The following is a 26,232-nucleotide window of genomic DNA, read 5'->3' on the forward strand; positions in this document are numbered from 1 at the left end:
GCAAAATTGTAGCTCGGGCTTGATACTTAACTATATAACCTCATTATATGTATATCGATAATGTATACGTTCTTTGTTGAAACATATCATTGTAAATGTGTATGTATTGATTCACTTGTTATTTGTAATAAAATGGATAAAATAGTTTAGTTTCGTGTATAATGATACTACTCTGTGTGAGTTTGACTATATTGGTTTTAAATATTTGCCACTGGACGTTAAGCAACCAACAATCAATATATTGGTTTTACGTTAAAAAATTAAAAATTTTGATTTTTATATTTCTACAGTTGGGAGATACACAGAACCCTGTTCGACAGATGTAACAAGTTGTTTCTCTCCCCTAATTTGTGCTTCTGGTGTATGTGGATGTGAAACAAATCATTACTATAATGAAGATGATAATACCTGTAACATCAGTAGGTGTTACTTGATATTGTTGAAGTATGAAAAAACAAATTCAGACATGGTCAGACATGCAAATATAGCGAGAATACTCCTTTCCTTTTGAAATTACAAAATAGATAATGGAAATGGGGAAGTGTCAAGGAAACAACAACCTGACCAAATAACTGGAAAAAAAACAGCTTATCATTTATAATGTTACCACAACTGTTTAAAGGGTAAAGTTTATCAACTAGTAAATTTAGTTAATAAAAGCTTGTGTATTGTTGTCTCTTCGTAATATTTTGACATACCTACAATGCTGTTAATATTTCAGTCTTGTTGAAGTTCTACCAAAAAATATGTTACTTGCATTAATCATGTCAATAGCTTAGATTTACACATAAATGATTGTTGCTTATATTTGAAAATAAATTAAAAGGCTTCAAATCAAAAGCGCGTTTCCAGAAATTCTGTACTTAATTATAAATGCAAATAGTTTAAAATATTTCAGCAATAAGAAAAACTTACTTGAGAGCATATAGTATATTGAATTACATTGTTAATTTTGAAATATGTTTAAACTAATTTTGAAATAATGCTTTGATATCCGTCATTTTAATAAAATTATATATAAATCATCTTCCTTTGAAACGTGACTCAAAGTTAAGTTGTAACGTTCTTAAGACCATCATATAATTGTTTGTTTTGCAATGTGATAAAAAATCGTGTTATATGTTTATTCATAGATGAAATAGATAGAGAGACATGCTCAACAGTGGATCCCTGTTCCAATAATATGGTTTGTGTTTCTGGTTTATGTGATTGTGAATATCCTGAAACGCAGTATATAGATCCAAATGATAACAGTTGTAAAGCAAGTAGGTATTCAACTCAAACACAAATAAAAAGCATATGAAAAAGATTATATGTATAGAATAAGGTATTTTACATTTTAAGGTGTGAAAGACCTTCAGTATATAGCAGTACAACCTAAGAAGGATTTTCTTAAAAATACGAGTTGCATAACCTGAAAATTGCTCCATGCATTGTTACTCTGGAAAAATTAATTTCTTTTACCTTTTTTTAGCTCACCTGACCTGAAAAGTCAAGCGAGCTTTTCTCATCACTTGGCGTCCGTCGTCCGTAAACTTTTACAAAAATCTTCTCCTCTGAAACTACTGGGCCAAATTTAACCAAACTTGGTCACAATCATCCTTGTGGTATCTAGTAAAAAATGTGACCGATGACCTGGCCATCGAACAAAGATGGCCGCCATGGCTAAAAATTGAACACAGGGGTAAAATGTATATTTTGGCTAATATCTTTAAAACCAAAGCATTTAGAGCAAATCTGACATGGGGTAATATTGTTTATCAGGTCAATATCTATCTACCCTGATAATTTCAGACGAATCAGACAACCTGTTGTTGGGTTGGTTGCTGCCCCTGAATTGGTAATTTTAAGGACATTTTGCAGTTTTTGGTTATTATCTTGAATACTATTATAGATAGAGATAAACTGTAAACAGCAATAATGTTCAGCAAAGTAATATCTACAAATAAGTTAAACATGACCAAAATTGTCAGAGAACCCCTTAAGGAGTTATTTTCCTTGATAGTCATTTTATTTTATTTATTATTTTTACTGCAAGTCTGATATTTGTTATATCTACTTTACGTGAGTCTGCATTTATGTATGCCGTCATACGACAAAATTATTTTTATGTCTACCTGTGCGAATTTCAAACGCGCAATTTTACACCAGTAATGAAAACCTTCTTTCATTTATGGGTAGACTTTACATAGATAAATTCAGCCGTATAAGAAAAGCAAAATGAGAATGTTAAATTTGATGTATGCCTTTTTGTGCTACTTTGTTACATTTGTTGTTTATGTAGTGATATCAAGAGGATAACACAATACTGACTGTTGTACCCCTATTTTTGACATTTTTACTCTTTGAGTATGTTTGTTTTGTTCATGCATCGTTGACAATGTAATGGAATTTGATGCGACTGTCATACAAGTGAGAGGTTTAGCTAGCTATAAAACCAGGTTCAATCCACCATTTTCTACATTAGAAAATGCCTGTACCAAGTCAGGAATATGACAGTTGTTGTCCATTCGTTTGATGTGTTTGGACTTTTGATTTTGCCTTTTGATTTTTGATTTTCCTTTTTGTATTTTCCTCGGAGTTCAGTATTTTTGTGTTTTTACTTTTTAACAACTTTTCGTCATTTTTGTAACTAGTACAAAAATCTTCTTTTCTAAAACTATGGGCCAAATTTAACCAAACTTGGCAACAATCATTACTAGGGTATCTTTTTTTAAAAAAGTGTCTAATGACCGCGCCTTCAAACCAAGATGGCCGACATCAGTAAATACAGTAACAGGTGAGCGACACAGGCTCTTGAAAGCCTCTAGTTTCATATCAAAATATAAATTCAAAATTTACAACCTGATTTGCTCATTATTAAAAATTATTTTATAGCTATGCTTATATTATCCCTTATCTTCAAACGGACTAGGAAACATGTTCATTTGTTCACAATAGCAATAGCCAAGAATACGGAAACAAGAAAAAAAAGATAGCCAAATGTCCATAAAACATTACATGTAAAAATACATATATTTGGCAACTTGATTCACAGTTGCACGTATATGTAATGTGTAAGTAGTTTTAGTGTTATTATAGATTACTTTGGCGATACTTTTTTTATGAAACGCATAATTCTACTAATTACCATAAACAAACAAAGTAAATATTGTATAACCCAAGCACTTAACCTTCCATATTTGGTCTTTTTTTTAACTTTAAGGATTTAAAAAATATTTGTTTACAGTTCTGGTTTGATTGTTTTTTATTTATATATATTTTATATGGTTATAATATATTTTGATTTATGGTTGAATTCAATATTTGATACTGTTAGAGAAACAGGTATATCAGTGCAAATAATTTGAATCAGAGGTGATTAACATGGTTATTACAGTTGAACATGTATCTATGCAAAGTTGAATGATAATTTAATCAGTTTTAGCAATGCAAGGTTCAAGTAATCAAGTTAATGATCAAAATGATGACCTTTTTTAATGCATGTGTTTCAAAAAGGCTATTAACTTGGGTATGGTTCACATATTTTAATCAAATTGCGTAAGCTTATACATTTTTCAAAAAATAATGCTATATCAAACATTTTAATTATGATTGCTTTTACTACAGTTGGAAGATACGAAGAACCATGTTCGACTGCAGCAAAGAGTTGTTACTCTCCTCTTAAATGTGCATCTGGTCTATGTAAATGTGAAACAACTCAATACTACAAAGGAGATGATAATACATGTAACACACGTAGGTTTTCATTAGTAATGTTGACTTATTTCGCCTGTTTATTTTGAAATCAAATATTGTTAACCTGAAAGTGTAAATATTTTTTTTAACCAAGACAGTAAAAAAACTAAAGATCACATGAGTATATTTTTTTTAAATTCAATGAATATAAGTACCTGCATATGAAAAGAGTTTAAATGATTAAGATTGTAAGTTTTTTCACTGATATTTTTTCAGGCACATGTCAATAATGTTGAAAGTGGAGTTAAACACCAATCAGTCTATCAATCTGTCTATTTCAAGTCCGATTTGACAGATAAGGTTTTAGCTCACCTAAACAGAAGTTACCGTATCGTCTGTCGTCGTCCATTTTACAAAAAAAAAATCTTTCTCTGAACTTATACAATGGCATAACTACATGGATTCATTGGAAACAATATTTCAGAAGCATCATTTGATAATTCGGGTAGAATACAGAAACGTGTGTTAATTTTGTGGTAAACCGGGGATACACATTTCAAATTCATCCTATGAAAAATGTTTGACCGTCATAAAATATACAAGATGGTCGGAAATGCATGTAAAAAAAAAGAATATGAAAGTTTTTAATGTTTTTTGTATTCATCTGTTATAATAGAGATTTATTGAGGGATTATCAATTTGGTTAATAGTACAAAAGAATATCCAAACCCAAATGCAACATCAGACATTTAAATCAAGATTGCTTTTTCTTACAGTTGGAAGATACAAAGAACCATGTTCGACAGCAGTAAGCAGTTGTTACTCTCCTCTTATTTGTGCTTCTGATTTATGTGAATGTGAAACAACACATTACTACAACGCAGATTATAATTCATGTAACAAACGTAAGTTGTTATTATCAAACATATTATTAAAAATGAAGTATAATCAGTATGTGGCAAGATAGTGTTGATTGGATATATCATTGCCACTCACATAAGATTCCTTATCAAAAGGCTTTAAACTTATAAGATTTTCAAACGTTCTGAAATTTATTTTAGATACAAAACGTAAAAAACCTACAGCAAAAAAAATTGAAACAAACTAAAAGTGGCAAATGTTACAATATATCATAAATGACGGTGAAAAGAGTACGTTCTTTTGCTGCCAGTTTAATACAAATTTGTCAAAATACATAAAGAAACATCGTTGATAAATTAGTCACTTCGAGTTGACCAATTCGACTTCATTTAAACCGTTTTCGTGCGACCTTCAATTTGAACTAATTAACTAGTAAAAGATTGGTTATGCATGTGTAAGTTGTTTTCAACCATTTAAAAAAAAAATGTCAACATTGAAAGTGAATCAAAGATGAACCATGTCGTTGTCTGAAAAAAAAAGAAAAGTAAAATCACAAAAATACTGAACTCAGAGGAAAATCAATTCGGAAAGTCTATAATCACATGGCAAAATCAAATAACAAAACGCATCAAAAACGAATGGACAAGAACTGTCATATTCCTGACTTGGTACAGGCATTTTCAAATGTAGAAAATGGTAGATTGAACCTGATTTTATAGCTAGCTAAACCTCTAACTTGTATGACAGTCGCATCAAATTCCATTATATTGTCTCCGATGCGTAAACAAAACAAACAGACAAAATAGGTAAAAAGGTAAAAAAATAGGGGTACAGCAGTCAACATTGTGTTAACATCTAAATCACTATAAGAACAACAAATGTAACGAAGAAGCACAAAAGCCATACATCAAATTTAACATCCTCATTTTGTTTATATTATATGATTTAATTTATCTATGTAAAATGCACCCATAAAGGATAGGGGGTTTTAAGTACTGGTGTAAAATTGCGCGTTTGAAATTCGCACAGGTAGACATAAAATAATTTTGTCGTTCAAATTATGACGGGATACTTAAATACAGTCACGTAAAATAGATATAACAAAAACAGACTTAACAGTAAAAGTAATGATAATAAATAAAATAATAGTGTGGTTCAAAGTATGATGAGATACACAAGTACAGAGTCACGTCAACTGTGTATCACAGAAAACAGACATAGCAGTAAAAGTAATATTTATAAATATAATAATTTTGTCATTCAAGGTATGACAAGATACATAGGTACAGAGTCACATCATAAAATAATTTTGTCGTTCAAAGTATGATGGGATACATAAGCACAGAGTTACGTCAAAAGAATATAACAAAAAACAGACTTAACAGTAAAAGTAGTATAAATAAAGACAAATAAAAGAATAGAACAAGGACAAATGAAAGAACTATAAAACACGTAGTTAAGATGATAAACAAAATCAGTTCGCAGAATCTATACATCAAGACCATCGTGTATTATTTGTGAAGTTGATACAGAATATTTATCAACAAGGTCTTGGTACCTTCCGATGAACTTTTTTTAGAAAAAGGACGAGATGCTCTTTGACATACCCCTAGTTCATCAACGTTCTACTCAGACACCGACACAAAAATTGACGATTCACAAAAAACCTTCTTATACAGTGTAAAATGATGAATAACTAGATTAATTGTTTTAACATATTACATGAAATTAAACAGACATAGAAAATTCTTATTGTACGATATTGCTACCTTTTTTAAAATGTATGTGTATGATTCTTTCGGTTTATGCGACCGTCGTCAGTTAATCAGTTTTTTTTTGGTACATTGTATGATTGATTTATTAAAGGAAATTTCAACTTTAGTAACAATTCAAACAATTAAAACATGTTTTATTTTATTTACAGTTGGAAGCTACAAAGAACCTTGTTCGACGTCAGTCAGCAGTTGTAGCTCTCCCCTTACTTGTGTTTCTAGTTTATGTGACTGTGATACAACTCAGTACTACAATGAAGACGATAATACATGTAACACACGTAGGTATTCATAAATGAAGTTGATATATTAAAGTATGACAAAATTCGTTATTTGGTTAAAAAAAAATAAATCTTTGGAAATGTCTCCATTCCTTCCAAATTGATGTGAATTCAGTTTAAAACTTTGGAAGGAGTTTAGTATTGTTAATAAAATTGACGGCACCAATGTTCTTGCGCCAGATGCGCATTTCGACAACACAAGTCTCTTCAGTGATGCTCGTGGTCAAAATATTTGAAATCCAAAGCTTTTATAAAAGATAAAGAGCTATAATCCAAAAGGTAAAAAAAAAGTATAGCCAAATCCGTGAAAGGAATCAGAGCTTTGCATGAGGGAGATACATTCCTTAATTTATAATAATTTCTATCATTGTGTAACAGAAAATTTTAATAACACAAAAAATCCGTATTTTCATGCCTTTACCGAAGTGCTGGCTACTGGGCTAGTGATACCCTCGGGGACTAATAGTCCACCAGCAGAGTCATCGACCCAGTGGTAGTAATAAAATTGACATGTCATTGTACTTAAAACTAAGCTTGTGGGTTGTCATTCATAAGACCTGTTTGGCATTATTTGGCATAGAAGGCACTTTATGTTTTAGTCTTGTTGAAGTTCAAGTTGAACAACAGTTTTACCTAAGATATTTAATCTCGCAACAAAAGCTTAGATATTTATGTATTGATGTATTGTGATAAGACATACACGTTTGTATATATAATTGTTGCTATCTATATATTGATTCTTTAAAGTATTTTACACTTCAAAATTTAAAACACATTAAAATCCTACATCAAAAATAAGGTAAAATGGATATAGGCAATCAAAATTCATGATAGCTTACCTCCATTATCAGCATCAAAATTATTTTTTACAAGATTTTTACTAATACAAGGTTTAAATGAATAAAAAGAAACTCAAGGTGATGTTGTTCATTTTATAAAGAGTATAAGGTCAGTGATACAAAAGTTTTTTTAAAGAAAAATTGTTAATAATTACCAAAGCTATATGAAATACTATAAAACATTTAAATCATAATTGCTTTTTCTTACAGTTGGAAGCTACAGAGAATCTTGTTCGACAGCAGCAAGCAGTTGTTACTCTCCTCTAAGTTGTGTTTCTGGTTCGTGTGAATGTGAGACGACACACTACTACAATGCAGATGATAATACTTGCAACACACGTAGGTTTTTATTATTAAAGTTAAAGATATGAAGCATGATACCATTATTTCATAGTACAAGAAAGAAATATATATCTAACATACTCAACTCCTTTTATAAGTGTATAAACTATGTTACAACTATTGTCAGGTTCGCTCATAGAGTTGTATGTGTGGCTATTTAAATGTCAAGATAGTGTTTGATTGGATATATGATTGCCACTTATTTATGAATCTTTATTAAAAGTCTTCAAACTAAGACATTTCAAAAGTTCTTTTATTGGTTTCAAATTCAAAAAAGCAAGGAATGCAACAGTTAAAAGAACATATTTTAGTTTATTGAAATACTGGTATACCATTACTGACAGACCTTCGTTATAACTTTCATTTTGTGCAATAATGGATAGTAGTCAAATTTATATATAGCGAACTTCCGATCCTCAATTGGCCAACCATCGCAACAATATCATCACTTTAAGATCGGAAGTGTAGTTGAGTAAATTGAAATATATCATTACTGATATCTGACAAACTTGCGTCTTGGTAACATCGAGCAATATGTGTTGATAGCTTATTAATACTAAATTATGTTAATGGCTTTTGGGTTAAATGTTGAAAAGTGTCATTATCATTCCTGTTTTGTAGAAATGCGATTTGTATTGAGTTCTAGGGCTTTATGCTAAAATGTTGGTGAAGATAAGGGTATAATAAAACTATCTTCGGAGTGGGTTTGAATTGCATTCATCTTGTTCGTCCGTTCTTTTATGGGGGCGAACATATGATTCAGTCTCAATTTTCCGTTAGGGGATCTACATGTAATTAGCACCTTTTTGGTTCATCGGAGTATATATATTGATGAGTTGTAATCCATGGATTATTACCTCTTCTATTAAATACCTGCTTTTTATTCTTTTTCTTCAATGATATATTGGGGGATACGCACTGAATAATTTTCTCATAAAATGCCCTGTACCAAGTCAGGAAAATGGCCATTGATACATTATAGTTCGTTTCTGTGTGTTACATTTCGGTGTTGTGTCTCTGTGGTGTCATAGTTCTCTTATATTTGATACGTTTCCCTCAGTTTTAGTTTGGAACCCGGATTTATTTTTCTCTATCGATTTATGAATTTTGAACAGCAGTATATTACTTTTGCCTTTATTTATTCTCAACATCTAACGTACGGTGAGACCGTTTTTGTATATAATGTATTAATTCCTATTCACGTCCTGTGTTTTTGTTATATGTTTTTTTATATGGATCCATCTGATGAGTTAAGTTCTTATGTTATTCTGTTACATCACTGACTCATGTAAGAGAGCTCACAATCATGTGTAAAACCATAACATTTATTATATGCATGTCCCAAATTAGGAGCCTGTATCTTATTGGTTGTTTTGGATTCATGTCTGTTATGTTTGTTTATCGTAATATGTTATTAATAAGACCGTTAATAGGTTTCTGAATTGATTTGTTAAATATTTCTAGTGTCGGGGCCTTTTAAAGCCAACCATACTGTACGGGTTTTTCTTGTCGTGTAAGGCCGCAAAATTGCCTATAATTGCTCACATCAACTTTGGTGGACAGTTGTCTCAATGACAATTCTTCCCAATTTCCTTATTTTTATATAAGTTGTCATATTACTCATTTTGTATGTATAATTTATTGAGTGTTATTCAACTGTTATTCAATTGTGCAATCTTTAAGAGGCTGTCCAAGTAAATATAAGGCAAATCCTATGATATGGGTGGCACAACATATTTGTTTTTATCACTGAATGTTTGGTTCCAATGCAATGTTTATGCCATACAAAGGATATATATGTCAAAGATATTTTTGAATCAACAGTGGATGGCTAAAAAAATGATTTTTAAATTTCACTAACAATGCAACAAATTTTTGTACAAAATGAAGAGTTATCTCCCCTTTTCAATGAATTTTCAGTGCTTTCTATGTATTTTTTTTCTTTTTATTTGTTTCAGTTAATAAAAAAACATAATTTAACTTTGAGAAAGAATGAATTTGTGATATGAAATAGATGAAACAAATTTGAAAACAAGATATGTCATGTGCCATCCACTGCCTGGTTTTTCTATGGGCACCCTCTTAAAATATTGTAATCTATTGATAAGAATCATATTGTAAAAACTAATGAAGGTAATTAAAACCTAAGGGAACATCCAATAACTAAATGGTTCCTTTTCTTTTCTTACAGTTGGAAGATACAGAGAACATTGTTCGACAGCAGTAAACAGTTGTTACTTTCCCCTTATCTGTGCTTCTAGTTTATGTGGATGTGAAACAAATCATTACTACAATACAGATAATAATACATGTAATCCATGTAGGTGTTTATTTAATTTATGTTTATGTAACAGATTTAAGTAGACAATCATTTTTATTTTACCAAAATGTAATTATTGGTCAAATTCTCAATTCTATTCTGAATTATGTTAATTCTTTTGAACAAAATATCACTAATGAATATTTTGATAAACTGTTCATGTAAGTCAATTCAAGATTTTGTGATGTTAGTCATATTTCATAGTAAAATAATTTAGATACCACACATTTGATATTGTTTGTTGTGTTGAAGTTGATTTTTTTTAGTACACACCTCCTTTACTCATTTTGTATGACTGATTTATCATTTTGAAGGAATTATCAACGTGCAACAATCAAAATTGTATAGTTTAAAGGACTGAGATTTTTTAATTTATTTAGAAAAAAGACAATATTAAATAATTAAATTATGATTGCTTTTTAATACAGTTGGAAGATACACAGAACCTTGTACGTCAGCAGTAACAAGTTGTTACTCTCCCCTTATTTGTGCTTCTAGTTTATGTGGATGTGAAACAAATCATTACTACAATACAGATGATAATACCTGTAACACGTGTAAGTATTTATCACAAATATTAAAAGAATGAAGCGTAACAAATTCTTTGTTTGTGACAGAAAATTAATTAAAAAAAACTCTTAATTCTTTTTTATGAACCATTTATGTGCATTTTGTTTTCTGGTCTGTGCATCCGTTCGTCCGACCGATTCTCCGTTCATTTGTTTGTCAGTTCGTCTGTCCTGCTTCAGGTTAAAGTTTTTGGTAACATTTTTTGGTCGAGGTTGTTTTTGATGGAGTTGAAATAAATCCGTTCAATTTAGTACACATGTTCCCTATGATATGATCTTTCTAATTTAAATAGCAAATTATAGTTTTTATACGCCCGTCAAAATTTTGACGGGACGTATTATGGTTTACAAATGTCCGGTGTCCGCCCGTCTGTCCGTCAGTCCGTCTGTCCGGCAAAACATGTCGCACCGTAGCTTGAGAACGACTTAATCAAATTTCATGAAACTTAATATAATTGTTTCTTATGATGGCCAAATGGTCTGTATACTTTTTAGTGAAAATAAAATTAAAACTTTTTGAGTTACGGCACGCACTTTGTAACTAAAACAGGGGTGTGTTTTTTTTCACATGTCGCACTGTATCTCAAAACGATTTTGATTATTGCTTTAAACTTTCACACTTCTTAGTTGTATTAATCTCATGATCTGTATACTTTTTGGTGATGATTCAAAATTTCATTTTTGAGTTATTGAGTATTTTGTAAAAAAGGGGAGTTTTTTTTACATGTCGCGCCGTATCTCAAAAACAATTTATGATTATTGCTTAAAACTTTACACACTTCTTTGTTCTATTAATCTAAAGATCTGTATACTTTTTGGTTTTGATTCAAAATTTTATTTTAGTGATATTTAGTTTTTTGTAAAAAAAAGAGAAAAGGGGGGGGGGGGGGGGGCGGTTCACATGTCCCGCCGTATCTCAAAAACAATATATGGTTATTCTTAAAACTTTCTCTATATATGATTATTGCTTTAAACTTCCACACAAGACATCGGGCGTATCATGCGCTCATGGCGCAGCTGTTTATTACGGTCAATTAAACATAGAAAATGATAGTGCTGATTGGGCATGTTTGTATTAAGGACACATTCTTGTTGAACTTTAAAAAAGGGAATGCTATTATTGACTAATGATCTAAATTAACCAAAGTCTGTGTTATTAGACTCATCATGTCATAGTTGACATAGTTGGCATAGAATGCATTCACAATTCTGGTCTCATAGATTACCTTCAAGAAAATATCAAACTCAAATACTTTTTTTGTATATTTGAAACATCAGGTGGCAAGATAGTGTTGAATGGCTACATGACTGTTACTAATATACGAATCTTGATTAAAATGCTTCGAACCAATTTCAGAATGTTTTGAAGTTCTGTAAATTGATTTAAACTGCAAAATTTCTTAAATTTATAGCAAATGGACACACTTCATTGTATTGAAAATATCGATACTGGTACCTTGATACCTAAAAAACATCAAACCAAAAATGTCTTTATAGATAATATTGGATGGCTTGTATGCTCAGAGCTAATACACTTACTTTACCGATCTTTCCTTCCATATTTCCGGTATACCCCTGCTCCGTCGCAACGGTATTCTCGTATCGCAACTTTAAGACTTGAAAAGACATTATCAGGGAATTTTCAATGAGTAATTATCAGCGATTATCACATTTTTTCTCAGAAGTTATCAGATTTACTCTTGTCAAGCGTAAAACACTCTAAAGATGGAGCAAAAGAAAATACATGTAAATAGGTGAAAAAAAACCAAATTATTAGAATTTCTGGATATATATATATTTTGAAATGTCAACCTCTTGTCACTATTGGAAAAGTTTGAAAACCAATACAGTGTACTAGTTATTCACTCCTTTTGTAGATAAAACTATTTGTAAATAACATATACTTGCTATGACTGATGCATTGTATGCATCAGTAAAAGAGTGTTTTATACTACTGTAGGAGTGTATTGGATGAGTCTTTTTGGAATGTATCTTCAACATCTGGTCGTATATATAATCAACATGTATTTAATTAACAATTTACTGTGAACCGAATCAGCTCCCTATTTGATTTGTGCAGTAAATTGAAGTTTAGACGTTTCCACATGTACATGTTTTGATTCATTATGGCAATATTCTAAAATTGATTGCTATGTTTGTATATTGTTTAATAATACAAATATATGAGTGTGGCTGTATGGAATTTACCTTTTTCGTCTTCTTAGGCCTACACATATTTTCATTACACTTGTAGGTAGACCTTGCGGGCTTTTTGTTCGGTCAGAAAACTAGTTTAACACCGCCACATTATTATGTATGTGCATGTCCCAAGTCAGGAGCCTGTAATTCAGTGGTTGTTTCGATTGTTTATGTGCTACCTATTTTTTTTCTTTTTCGTTTTTTTTTTTTTAATAAATACGGCCGTTAGTTTTCTTGTTTGAATTTTTTTTACATTTAGTCATTTTTATAGCTGACTATGTGGTATGGGCTTTGCTCATTGTTGAAGCCGTACGGTGACCAATAGATGTTAGTTTCAGTTTCATTTTGGTCTCTTGTGGAAAGTTGTCTCATTGGCAATCATATCAAATCTTCTTTTTTTTATAATGATGATACATTAAAACATAATTTCTGTTGGCCTTTTTTTAACTATCTAACGCCTTCTTTCTCACCCTGTGCTTAGTACGACAGCGAGTGCAATTTCAGGTTTTATGTAAGCACATGTTTTTCTTTTAAAATTTTAGAAAAAAACAATTAGTGTTCAAATTTCGTTTTCTTTTTTTTTTTAATTTAAAAACAATGGATCAGACTTTGTCACTGCTTGCACATATCGCAGAGATCATTGTACATTGACGGTTAAAATGGTGATAAGTAATGGTTAATTATCCAATACTGAATTCAATATATTATATTTTTTTCTTACAGTTGGAAGATACACAGAACCATGTTCGACAGCAGTAACCAGTTGTTACTCACCTTTTGTTTGTGCTTCTGGTGTATGTGACTGTGAAACAACGCAGTACTACAACGCAGATTATAATACTTGCCCCGCACGTAGGTGTCTAATGCTATATGGCCTTCATCTTTTTTGTCTGTTCGCCTACAATTAATGCTGTCAAATGTTTTTTGTTATTCTCATGAGCTTCGAATTTTGTCTACAGATTGCGTTTCAGAACTGATAAAGAATAAGACAATGATAAGTACGGCAACGTTTGCAATTTCATGCTTTAAAAATCATCTATCATGTTTATGTTTATATCCACATAAAATATAAGTGTCTGTGTTTCTGATGAATCGTAAAAAAGAATCCATACGAGAACTGTAGTTCCTTTTAAAATCTTATAAAAACATTAAAATTTATATCAAGTTACTACTGGTTTTTTCTATTCATTTGGTGAGAATAATTTAATTAGAAATGATCAACTTGGGCAAGATTTTATATAAAAGAAAACTAAATGCAATATCGAACAATTAGAGCATGACTTTTTTTTACAGTTGGAAAATACAAAGAACCATGTTCGACAGCAGTAACCAGTTGTTACTCTCCCCTTATCTGTGCCTCTGGTTTATGTGATTGTGAAACATCAGAATACTACAAATCAGATCTTAATACCTGCAACACACGTATGTGGTGATTATAAGTTTGGAAAGAATAGATTTTCACAAATACTAATGTATTAACTATCTATCCAATAAAAAAAGGAATATTGCACAAAATATACATTCCTTCCAAATTGATGTACATTCTGCTTTATAATTAATTCGACGGAATTGTTTTATCAACCGTTCAAAATAGTTATTTGAACATGTTTTTTGTTAGTAATATTTTCATGTTTGACATAGTTTGCCTAGAGTACATTAATAATTCCAACTTCTTGAAGAAAAATGCTCTACCAATTTTGCATGAAAGATTTATCGAGGGATGTTTAACTTGTGCAATGATTAAAATGAAATGATTAAAATGTATTTGAATAACAGTGTAAATTGTCAAATACTAAGGGCAACATCAAGCAATTAAATCAATTTCGCTTTTTCTTACAGGTGGGAGATACGAAGAATCTTGTGCGATAGCAGTAGACAGTTGTTACTCTCCTCTTGTTTGTCCTTCTGGTTTATGTGGTTGTGAAACAAATTATTATTACAAGGCAGATTATAATTCCTGCAACGAATGTAGGTGTTTACTATTACAGTTGAAAGAGAATGCAGAATGATGTATATTAAAATAGGGAGATGTGGTATGATTTCCAATGTAATCGCTATCAACTAAAGTTTAAATGAAGTGCGTGTAAGCAAATATAGGCAATTGTATGGCTTTCGACACATTTATTATTGATCAAAAGATCAAATCTAGTAAACTATTCCCTACTATTCGGTTTAATGTGTATTCTGTTAATTAAACTTTACAGGCGGTATAATTCTATTAACAAGTCATTTGAGTTCGTACTAGTCTTTGTTTTGTTATTTATATTTTATCTTTGACATAGTTGGCCTGGCATGCATTTTATATACGTTGTCATGTTGTAATAAAAAAAAAAGTAACAGCCGAGAGTAATGAAAATTTTTAACTCTCATCAATGGTTTAAATTAAAAACATTTTGTGACAAGACATTATTGATTAGATGTATGACTGTCGCTCCTATATAAATCTTTCACACTGTGGATCCATTATTTTTCGTTTGATACCAATTTTCGTGGCTTTTGTTGATACTGGTGAACCACGAATTCAAATGTTCAACGAATTACAAATTTTCTATCGGCTTTGTATGCAAAGATTGGCAAAACCACGAAATCATATATCCACGAAAATGCAAGTTTTCCTCAATCCACGAAAATTGATACCCACGAAATGAATTCACAGTAAAAGGCTTCAAAATTGTGATAATGTTTCAAGTTCTGTATTTTCATTTTTTGTTTAAAATCTAGACCAAGAAGTAAAGATAATTCCACTATAGGTGACTTAGGTATAACAGTATCAAGTTTTTGTCGCTTACATACGACCGCAAAAAAAAGTGGATCATATAATGGTAAGATGTTGTCGTCTGCGTCGTCGTCGTCGTCGTCCGAAGACACATTGGTTTCCGGACAATAAATTTAGTTTATGTGAAAAGATCTTTATGAATTTTTTTCAGAATGTTCAATACCACAAAAGAAAGCCTGGGATTAATTTTGGGAATGATTGCCCCAACTGTTTAGGAATAAGGGGCCCAAAACATTTTTGCATTTTTGTAGTTTTAGGATAATAACTTGTGTATAAATATTTCTTTTGCTCTGAAATTGTACAACAATGTTAAATACCACAAGTAGAAGGTTGGGATTCTTTTTATGGGTTATTTGGCAAAAATGTAGGAATTAAAAGGGCCGAAAAGGGGCCCAAAACCAGCATCTTTCTAGTTTCTAAACAATAACTATTGTGTAAGGGTATGGATCTCTCTGAAATTGTACCACAATATTTCATATAGCAAAGGGAAGAATGGGATTAAGTTAAGGGAAATTAGGATTAATTGCCCCAAACATGTAGGAATTTGGGGCCAAAAAAGGGCCATTAAAGAAGCATTTTTCTACTTTCAGACAATAACTTGTGTTTAAGTGTATGGATCTTGCTGAAATGAACTACCAGGTTGCATACTACAAAGAAAAGGCTGGAATTTAGTTTTGTGGTTATTGCTCTACAGGGGGGTTTCAATAAGTTTTGGGGAATTTTTTGTTTACAATTTTTTAAGGGGATTCATATATGTTTTCTTTTAATTTTTCAAGTTTCAAATTTCAAATTTTTGAAAAGTTTTCAAGATGAAATCTTCAATTTCACACCGACAGTAGCGAGAAATAGATAAACAAGATTTTTTGACCACATTTATTTGTGTCAGAAACCTGTATTATGTCAAAAATTTGACCACAGTCCAAAATCAGACAGTACCGAGCTTGAATGTTGTGTCCATACTTGACTAACTGTTCAGGGTTTTGACCTCTGCGGTCATATAAAGCTGCGCCCTGCGGAGCATCTGGTTAACCTTGTTATAGCAAAAAGATTATCTGAACTGGCTTCATATTATGAAATATTTCATTTTGCACTCATCACTAGAAACGTCTTTAAATTCTATCCCCTCTGACTATTTGTTGGGATATAACGTGCCTGTGTTTGCAGTTCAAGTATAATTTTACGTCTCTTTTTCGAAATACTATTTAGGTCTGGACGTTTTTCATTTCATTCCCTACCACGATTGATTCATTATAATCCTTCACGGAATTAGCTCTAGGAACTTGATATATGTATATATCATTATCTGGAAAATGATGACCCATTTCTGGCCAAAAAATCTCTATTTTTTTTTTTGAATAATCATTACTAGTTGCACCCTGTAAAAGTTTCAGCACCGTCATATGTAATGCAGCCCCAGATCAACAAACTGGTGTGTCTCACAGCCTGAACATCAGCAAGAATGTGTTCATTCTTCAACAGGCCGTCTCCAGGAAAAAAAAACAATTATCTCCTTGCATTTAATACTATAGATGATTCGTCTCCAATAATTTTCAACAGTTTGTTGGCTGCTCAATTTACATTATGCCAATCCATTTCGACATTTGCAGCACAATGTTCAATGTTTTTTAAGCACACTTTTTACAACCCACTACATACAACTTTCTCTGAAAAATACGCGATGACAAGGGTTATTCCCCTAATTTATTTCATACGTTTGAAGTTTATGGTTTGATAAATTACTAAATTTAGTTCTGATCACTGTTTTTTAATACAACTATGTGAAGTGGTATATATATATATTGTATTACCTAGTTCGTCCATTTGGGCTTACATATATTTTTTCCACACTTTTCCGTACGACTAACAAGCTTCCTATTTGGTCAGCATATTGCATGTATTGATATGTTTAGTGTATCCGCGCCTTTTTGAACTGATTAACACCTACTTCAAAATTTTCCCTTTATATATGAATATATAGTTCCTTTTTTTTTAACGATACCAAATATTTTATTCAATCATTTCAATCATTTCCTGATATATAAAATACCTAAGTAGCCCAGGTCGCATACTTAGCGGCCCCTGTTTCTTAACAGCCTCACTTGACCAGGGAAAATATCAAATGAGTTTATACATAGTTATCAAAGGTACCAGGATTATAATTTAGTACGCCAGACGCGCGTTTCGTCTTCATAAGACTCATCAGTGACGCTCATATCAAAATATTTTTAAAGCCAAACAAGTACAAAGTTGAAGAGCATTGAAGATATACAATAGTTTTACATACATAATTTTATTGAAATAACCGAATACAATTGATTTTCACACATGATAAGCATCACTGTATAAAATCACTATCGTATATCCGGTTCACTGAACAAACATGTGTTGATTTAAACTGGAAATACTTTAAACTTAAACTTCTTAGTACGACACCACGTCCAATCAATTGTCACATGATTGTGTTTAGTCTACACTGTTGTTTTTTTTTAAAGCTTTTGAAAATATAGGTGCAAATTTGTATAGGACTGTATACACAAAGCACACCGAACGGTAATGCATATTTCATGGTAAAAATGGGATGCGCAATTTAAAGTCGTAAAACCTTCAGACCATCATAAAATGCTTTTACTTCAAAATTTTAGCAATACAAGGTTCAGAAGTAACTGTGTGTTCTTTCATGCATGTAATCTGTTATTTAAGAATTATCATTTTTGTGATAGTTAAATGTCCTTATCTATTTGAAAAATATTGTTTATTATCTAAAACTATATGAAATATCAGACAATGAAGTCATGACTGTTCTTTTACAGTAGGAAGATACAAAGAACCTTGTTCGGCAGCAGTATCTAGTTGTTACTCTCCTCTTATATGTGCTTCTGGTTTATGTGACTGTGCAACAAATCATTACTACAAGGCAGATGACAATACCTGCAATGCATGTAGGTGTTAATAATTATAGTTGAAAGAAAAAGTAATGATCCCATTAAATTTTTAGCAGAAAAGAGAAATCTATCGAACATTCTCATTTCAAGTTTGAATCCTCAATCAAACAAACTTTGGTAAATTGAAATTTATCAGTACTGTTATCTGGCAAATTTAAATCTTTTAATGTCAAAAATATATTTGATGATCAATTTGTAAAAATTGATACATTTTGAGATAAATGATGAAAAATATCATTTTCATTTCTGCTTCTTTGTAGAAACAAGACATTTGTTGATCAAATTATGTTGACTTATTAAGGCTTTAAATGTACATGATATCAATGTTAAACTTAATTAAGTGTAGTATTTTATGATAGAACTATAGTAGAAACTATATTGTAATAACCTATTTCGTCAAATGTAGACTTCAAATATTTTTGCCACACTATTTTGTACGACAATTGAGCTTCCAATTTTAGTCAAAATTCCATTTATATAATGATATATTACAAATGAATATTGAAAACTGTATCACAGCCTGCACAAAACATGGGGAACTATCATGCATGCATTTAAATAAACATACTTAATTAGAGTGCATTAGAACCAAATTTCAATAAAACTGTCATTCTAATGATTTTCTTCAAAAGTATCAATCAAGACAAGGTTCAAATAAATACCACGTTTCTGAGAGTTGTTCTTTTGTCCATTTTGAAAGTGTGACATTCACTATGGGAAATGCTGAAGAAAAGTTATGTGCTCTTATTGACTGAGTTTGTAAACTAGGCAAAACTTAATACAATACTCAACATCAAACTTTTAAATCATGACTTTTTTTCTTAAAGTTGGGAGATACAAAGAAGCTTGTTCGACAGCAGTAAGCAGCTGTTACCTTCCCCTGACTTGTGAAACTGGTTTATGTGATTGTGAACTACATCATTACTATAAGTCAGATAGTAATACCTGCAACATATGTAAGTGTTCATTATTACCTCCAAGAAAACATTGAGGCTGATACAAAGATATTATATCAAGCGAAAGTTCTACATTGAATTTAAAAATTAAGGTATTTCTGTAAAAGAAAATACATAGAACTGTTAACCTGTCAGGGTAATTACTGTAAGTTGTTATTCAGATATATATAAACTTTATCACTGTATACACTTGTCACATGCAACTATGATGCATATTGTGTGAAAAAAATGGAATATGCAATTACAATTTATTACCAAGTACATCGTCAGTTTTTGAATTTTTTAGAAAAGCAAGTTTCATATAAATTTTATTTTATTTATGTGTAGTTTATAATTATTTAGGAATTAACAATTTTGGTTATAGTGAAAATTTCTTCTTAATATGTTATTAAAAAAGATTGTAGATTATCCAAAACTGAATGCAACATTTTTTTTTCAGATGGGAGATACAAAGAAACTTGTTCGACAGCAGTAAGCAGTTGTTACTCTCCCCTTATTTGTGCCTCTGGTTTATGTGAATGTGAAACTAATCGTTACTACAAGGCAGATCATAATACCTGCAATACATGTATGTGTTAATTATTACTGTTGAAAATGTGAACTATGAAAAAATTCTTTATTTATCAAATATAGTGAAGCTTTCAAAAATATGTCAACTCTATTGAAAAAATATACAGAGTGTATGCTTTAATCAACCAGTGAGATTTATTGATATGAGCATGTGAGTTGTTATTCATATGTCATGTTAGACTTAATTGGTCTATATAAAAAAGAAGATGTGGTATTACTGCCAATGAGACAACTATCCACAAAAGACCAAAATGACACAGATATTAACAATGCTTCTAATATTTTGGTCAGATGAAGTAAAAATTAAGTTACAACTATAACAAAAAAAAAACATAATTCCAACATATTGCCGCATGATAGAGACTATAACATGTATATGATGTATGGGTGTCTCTCATATATTTCGCTTCATTCAAATTCTTCAAATTAAAGAATTTTTTGATTTTTTTTTGTTTCTTATTATATATTCACTGTGTCTAAACCACACTGGCAAAAATTGTTAACGGAAAATGCACGTCAAAATGACGAATTGAGTGAACCTTGCCTCGAAATAGTTTAATTTCTCGTTATATTGTTCACATTGCACGGAAAGAATGGTATGGGAGGATAGATACTGACACGGAGATTGTAAAACTAGTCATTATGAACATCTCAATACTTGTATTTCTGAGTATGGAACGAAAGAAATGGGTCATGTCAAAATGTAACTGGCCGGATTTGTCAATGTTTACCACCCAGTTTTGCCATAGACTTCGTAATCGCATCACGTTATAATTGATAATTTACCTTCAGCGTTAAAAATGATTTTTGTAGGTCGTTGAAAAACAAGTTCCTTCACAGAACAACGGCCAACAAAACTCTTACTATAAAAAAAAAAAAAAACGGGTCTGTACTGTCGCCATTGTGTTACGATGATCGTACACTGACGTTGGTCAATATATTTTGACTATATATACGGACAGACGGATTCAGTTTATTTCAAAGTGGACTTAATTCGAACAGCTTTTACATACCGCCGGGCTTAGAGAGTCGAACAATTTTTTCACTATATTTTGCTTTAAAAAATCGTTAAATACATGAATCAATATAGTTTTGGCAACCAAAGGTGGGGTCGAGGGCGTGCAACCTATACGTCTTCTTGATTCGCCACTTATCTTATAAAGTGTATACCGAATTAAAATATTGTAAGAAATAAGAAAACAGGGACACCCGCGAAATCGGAATATGTGAGTTTGATTATGTTTATTATAAACATTCTCATTGATATTTTTAAACAAGCGAGACAAAGTGATTAGAATTCATAGCGTTTTGAACTATTTGTTACGTATAAAGATGCATATGTCAAACGTTAGAAGGTTTTCAGTTGTTACAAATTTTTTTTCAAGAACGGTGCAATTTTGTTTGGAAATTCTTGGTTGTTTTTAGCTCACTTGACGCAACAGGAAAAATATTTTTTTTTTCTTCACTTGGCACCGGTCGACCGTCGTTCATTATCTTTCAAAACAATTTTTTACATAAAATTTCACATCTAAAATTACTAGGCTGCATTTAACAAACCTAATCTAAAATCATGTCTTTTTTAATAATAATTAGGACATCTGGTTTTACTGTGATTCGCTTGTCAACCAAGATGGCCGTCATGGCTAAAAAAGATAAACATAAGGGGACATGCAAGTGCATGATGTCAATTGTTTAAAAACGGCCGTAGACATAGAAATTTCGAAAGTGCCAGATGATTATCTTCAAAATGTTGAGCTCTACCATTTGTCCATTTACTTCAAAACTTTCACTTTTCTTCTTAAAGGAGTTTTTGCATTGCTCGTAAATGACGAATTTCTGCATACTTTTTGGTGGTGTTTTAAATTTTGTTTAAGCGTTATTTAGTTTTTTTGTTTAAAAAAAAAAAGGTGGGGTCACATTTTGCGATGTATCTCAAAACCTATTTAAAAAATACCATAATGTTATAAAATAATTAGATATCAGTGTTTGCTATTGAGTATTTATATTTCATCTAAAATTAGTTTGAAGATAAGTGAAATAAGGGATACGCCTTTCATAGGGAAAATGACCTACATGTATGTCCAAAAGTTCCCATTTGAAATAAATTTAAACACGCCAAATTTACGTTACAATAAAGAAATATTCAAATTCCTTCGAAAGACAATGTCCAGATCCGTGTTAACGTTGCTTTTAATAAATTGTTGGTTTTAAAATAAAAAAAAAAATAAAATACGGGTGATATATATTGACGAAACCGGGTGATTGTGTAGTAAACAACATTGACAAAACCGGTGTATTTTAATTTGACAAGACCCATTTCTTTCGTTCTCTACACAGAAATACAAGTATTGAGATGCTCAAAATGACTAGTTTTGCAATCTCCGTGTCAGTATCTATCTTCCAATACCTTTCTTTCCGTACAATGTGAACAATTTAATCAGAAATTAAACAAGTATTGAGATGCTCAAAATGACTATTATTGCAATTCCGTGTCAGTATCTATCTTCCAATACCTTTCTTTCCATACAATGTGAACAATTTAATCAGAAATTAAACAATTTCGAGGCAAGGTTCACTCAATTCGTCATTTTGACGTGCATTTTTACTTATTTCACCGTTAATATAGAACGGTTGTAGAAAATATTGCATCTCACAATAGAAAATAGTTATATATGTATATATATTCTTCGATATCATAAAAAAATAAGAAAATAGGGAGAAACCAAGCTTTCTTCTGTCTATTGATGTTCCGTCATTGCGTCGGATGTTAGATACAATCGAGTCCGAACATTTTTTACCGGTGTGGTTTAGACACAGTGATCTTGTCAACATTAAATAAATATTTGTTGATAAATTGATAACACTCTATATCGTTTAAACTTAATTGTAATTGAATGATATTATAATACGTATAGTCTCCCTTTCATTTAAGAAGCATTCGTTTTTAAATTGACCAAGATGTTAATAGTCAAAAACTAATTACCACATCTAACTGTTGACTTGTGATTGCTTTTTTTTTTACAGTTGGAAGATACAACGAACCATGTTCGGCAGCAGTAAGCAGTTGTTACTCTCCCCTTTTTTGTGCATCAAGTTTATGTGGATGTGAAACAGATCACTACTACAATACAGACAATAATACCTGTAACACATGTAGGTGTTTATTAATTACATTGATATTAACACAGGTATTATCAATATTATTTCAACTGATCGGGTGGAGCTTACGTTTTAATTTGCGTAAGGACAGTCTATTTGAAGATGTGTGTGATAAGGATGATTGCCGTTATAATTATTACTGATTTCTAATCTATCAGTGTCATCAAATGAATTTACTCAACAATGACTGGACACTTCATTGATGAGTTTATCCTAAAACACGTATCTATAGATGGACTGGTTTATTTTGAGCGAATCGGTTAAACTCCGCCCAGTCAAGTGAAATAAATCGAGTAATAGATGTTTATTATAACACTTAGATTTAAACATCTTGTCGCAAGCTAGTGCTGTTATGACGTATGAATATCGCTCATGTAAACATCTTTATTAAAAGTCTTCAAATTAAAGCATTATCAGAAGTCCTATCATTTATTATTACGTGTTTAGATGCAAAAAGTTAAATTCTACAGCAAAATGATCATAATAAAGTAAATTTGAAATATAACACTAGTGTTGTCTTGTCGAAATCGAAAAAAAAATATATAATTGGTATACTTTAATCAAGACAAGTAATTACTTGATAGATTGTGTGCTGAACGACAGATACATGCCATTATCGATCCGGTATTTTTTTTTTAGAAACAGCGTTTGCAAACTTAAGTTTATTCAACTATGACTTTATATTAAAACTATAATATATCATCACGTTTATTTAATGTATAATATGCTTCTCTTGAAATCCGTCTCTATTACATTTACGTAGGTCGTCCGGTTTTTTTTTCTATTCAGGCCAAGATAAGTTATCTGTACATCTATAAAGCTTCCTGTTAAATCAGCAGATAAATATTCCGGTACTGGTAAAGCCATTATTCCTATTTTTCAGAATGAATTAGAGTATGGCAAGTACCACAACTCGTGCATCTTCATTTTTTGCTCACCTGGCCTAAACCGTTAATTCATGATTTCTTTTTCTGACAGTTGGAAGATACAAAGAGCCTTGTTCAACATCAGTAAGCAGTTGTAATTCTCCCCTCAGTTGTAATTCTGGTTTATGCGAATGTGAAACAACGCAGTACTACAACGCTGATTATAATACCTGTAATCCACGTAGGTGTTTATTATTTTAGTTTAAAGAATGAACCATGACACAATTCATTATTTGTATAGAGAAGTGAATTTTAAACAAACTCTCTTTTCCTTTAAAGATTGTTACACTTCTGTTAAAAAATACTGTATAAAGGGAAAAGTTTTATTAACTACCCAAGCTGTACTTTATATTTTATATTTTACTTAAAATTGAGAATGAAAATTTGAAATGTGTAAAAGAGCAAAAATTTAGAAACAGCTTAGCTGAAAAATACTTCAATAGTTTAGATTTGAATTTTTTGTTACATAACCGTGTTCTGTTGATATTTAATTGATGCCCATATTGTAATCTCTATTTTCTGTCCCCGAACTTACATTTTCAGACCTTATAGAACTTTTTGAAAAAGGTATGAAATATTACAGCAAAAATAAAAGATAATAATATTTATTATTGAAAACTGTCATATTTGGAGTAACTAAGAATGTGTTGATCAATTGATAATACTCTCTTGCTTCTGAACAACAAAATATTTCACTACTGGCACATAGCTTAGATATCTTTTATGTATTATGGTAGTAAAACTCATTAGATCTAATTACATACAAGTCCTCCATGAAATGCTTTTTTCTACACGATATTAAGTGACAGAAGGCTTAAATCAATATTAAGATAATCATGGTTCTTCAATTCATTTTGAAAGAGTGCTTTTATTACATATTATCAATTTGTGTATTGACGAAAGCAATCTAATCTTACTGCTAACGATTGTTAATTGTCCAAACATTAATGTCATATCACACAATTCCATCATGCTTGCTTTCTCTTTCAGTTGGAAGATACAAAGAGCATTGTTCGACAGCAGTTATCAGTTGTTACTCTCCGTTTGTTTGTGCTTCTGGTTTGTGTGATTGTGATACAACGCATTACTACAACGCAGATTCTAATACCTGTAACACACGTAGGTGTTTGTTATTATCTAACAATATCCCTGTTTAAAAAATATCAAATTAATACTGATGTTTTTTTTTTGTAAATTTGAATTATTGCGAGTCTATCAGTCATGATATTGGTGGAGGTTTTTAATCTAATTGTCGAAGAATTAAACTTCTCTAAAACTGAACATGGTAAATGCAATATTTAACAACTAAATCATGATTGAGGTTTTTTTTACAGTTGGAAGATACAAAGATTCTTGTTCAACAGCAGTTAGCAGTTGTTACTCTCCCCTTTTTTGCAATTCTGGTGTATGTGAATGTGAAACAAATCTTTTCTACAATGCAGAGCATTATACCTGCAATACACGTAAGTGTTTGTTTTAAAGTTGAAAGAATAGAGTCATCGTTAAGCCGAAAAATAATGTAGTGACAATTCTCCATTGCTGTCGGAATAATGTTCATTCTGATAAAAAAATCTGTAGAAGGTGTTATCAATTAAGGACAAGGAATTTTATCAATTAAATCGGAAAGTGAATTAATGCTTGTGTGTTGTTGTTCATATGTTATTGTTTGGCCTATAACGAATCTAATAAGTTGGGATTGTGATTTATTTTGGGATTGTCATTATTTGTTATGGTGAAAATTTTTTAATTCAAATAAAAACATTTGTAAATTCTCGAAAGCTAAATGCATTATCATACACATAATTCACGATTACTTTTTCTTTGCAGTTGGAAGATACAATGAAACTTGTTCGACATCAGTAAACAGTTGTTACTCTCCCTTTATTTGTGTGTCTGGTTTATGTGAATGTGCAACAACGCATTACTACAACGAAGATTTTAGTACCTGCAAACCACGTAGGTGTTACTTATTAAAATTGATAGATTGAAGAATGACAAAATTCCTTAATTATCTGAAAAGGCATTTTTATTGAAAATTCACT

At 31.0% G+C, this 26,232-nt stretch overlaps 1 protein-coding gene across 1 annotated transcript in view; it reads left to right on the plus strand.

The window, feature by feature from the left end:
• Window positions 1–26,232, plus strand: part of LOC143048915 (uncharacterized) — a 51,048-nt gene that overhangs the window by 338 nt on the left and 24,478 nt on the right. The window contains exons 2-20 of the mRNA XM_076222778.1: window positions 291–419; window positions 1,134–1,265; window positions 3,610–3,738; window positions 4,455–4,583; window positions 6,464–6,592; window positions 7,642–7,770; window positions 9,965–10,093; window positions 10,522–10,650; window positions 13,585–13,713; window positions 14,155–14,283; window positions 14,701–14,829; window positions 18,448–18,576; window positions 19,407–19,535; window positions 19,975–20,103; window positions 23,130–23,258; window positions 24,243–24,371; window positions 25,181–25,309; window positions 25,525–25,653; window positions 26,018–26,146. Of these exons, the coding sequence (XP_076078893.1) occupies window positions 291–419; window positions 1,134–1,265; window positions 3,610–3,738; window positions 4,455–4,583; window positions 6,464–6,592; window positions 7,642–7,770; window positions 9,965–10,093; window positions 10,522–10,650; window positions 13,585–13,713; window positions 14,155–14,283; window positions 14,701–14,829; window positions 18,448–18,576; window positions 19,407–19,535; window positions 19,975–20,103; window positions 23,130–23,258; window positions 24,243–24,371; window positions 25,181–25,309; window positions 25,525–25,653; window positions 26,018–26,146 (2,454 nt within the window). The remainder of the gene's footprint in view (window positions 1–290; window positions 420–1,133; window positions 1,266–3,609; window positions 3,739–4,454; window positions 4,584–6,463; window positions 6,593–7,641; window positions 7,771–9,964; window positions 10,094–10,521; window positions 10,651–13,584; window positions 13,714–14,154; window positions 14,284–14,700; window positions 14,830–18,447; window positions 18,577–19,406; window positions 19,536–19,974; window positions 20,104–23,129; window positions 23,259–24,242; window positions 24,372–25,180; window positions 25,310–25,524; window positions 25,654–26,017; window positions 26,147–26,232) is intronic.

Source organism: Mytilus galloprovincialis, chromosome 10, assembly GCF_965363235.1.
Source record: "Mytilus galloprovincialis chromosome 10, xbMytGall1.hap1.1, whole genome shotgun sequence".
NCBI classification, from domain to species: Eukaryota; Metazoa; Mollusca; class Bivalvia; order Mytilida; family Mytilidae; genus Mytilus; species Mytilus galloprovincialis.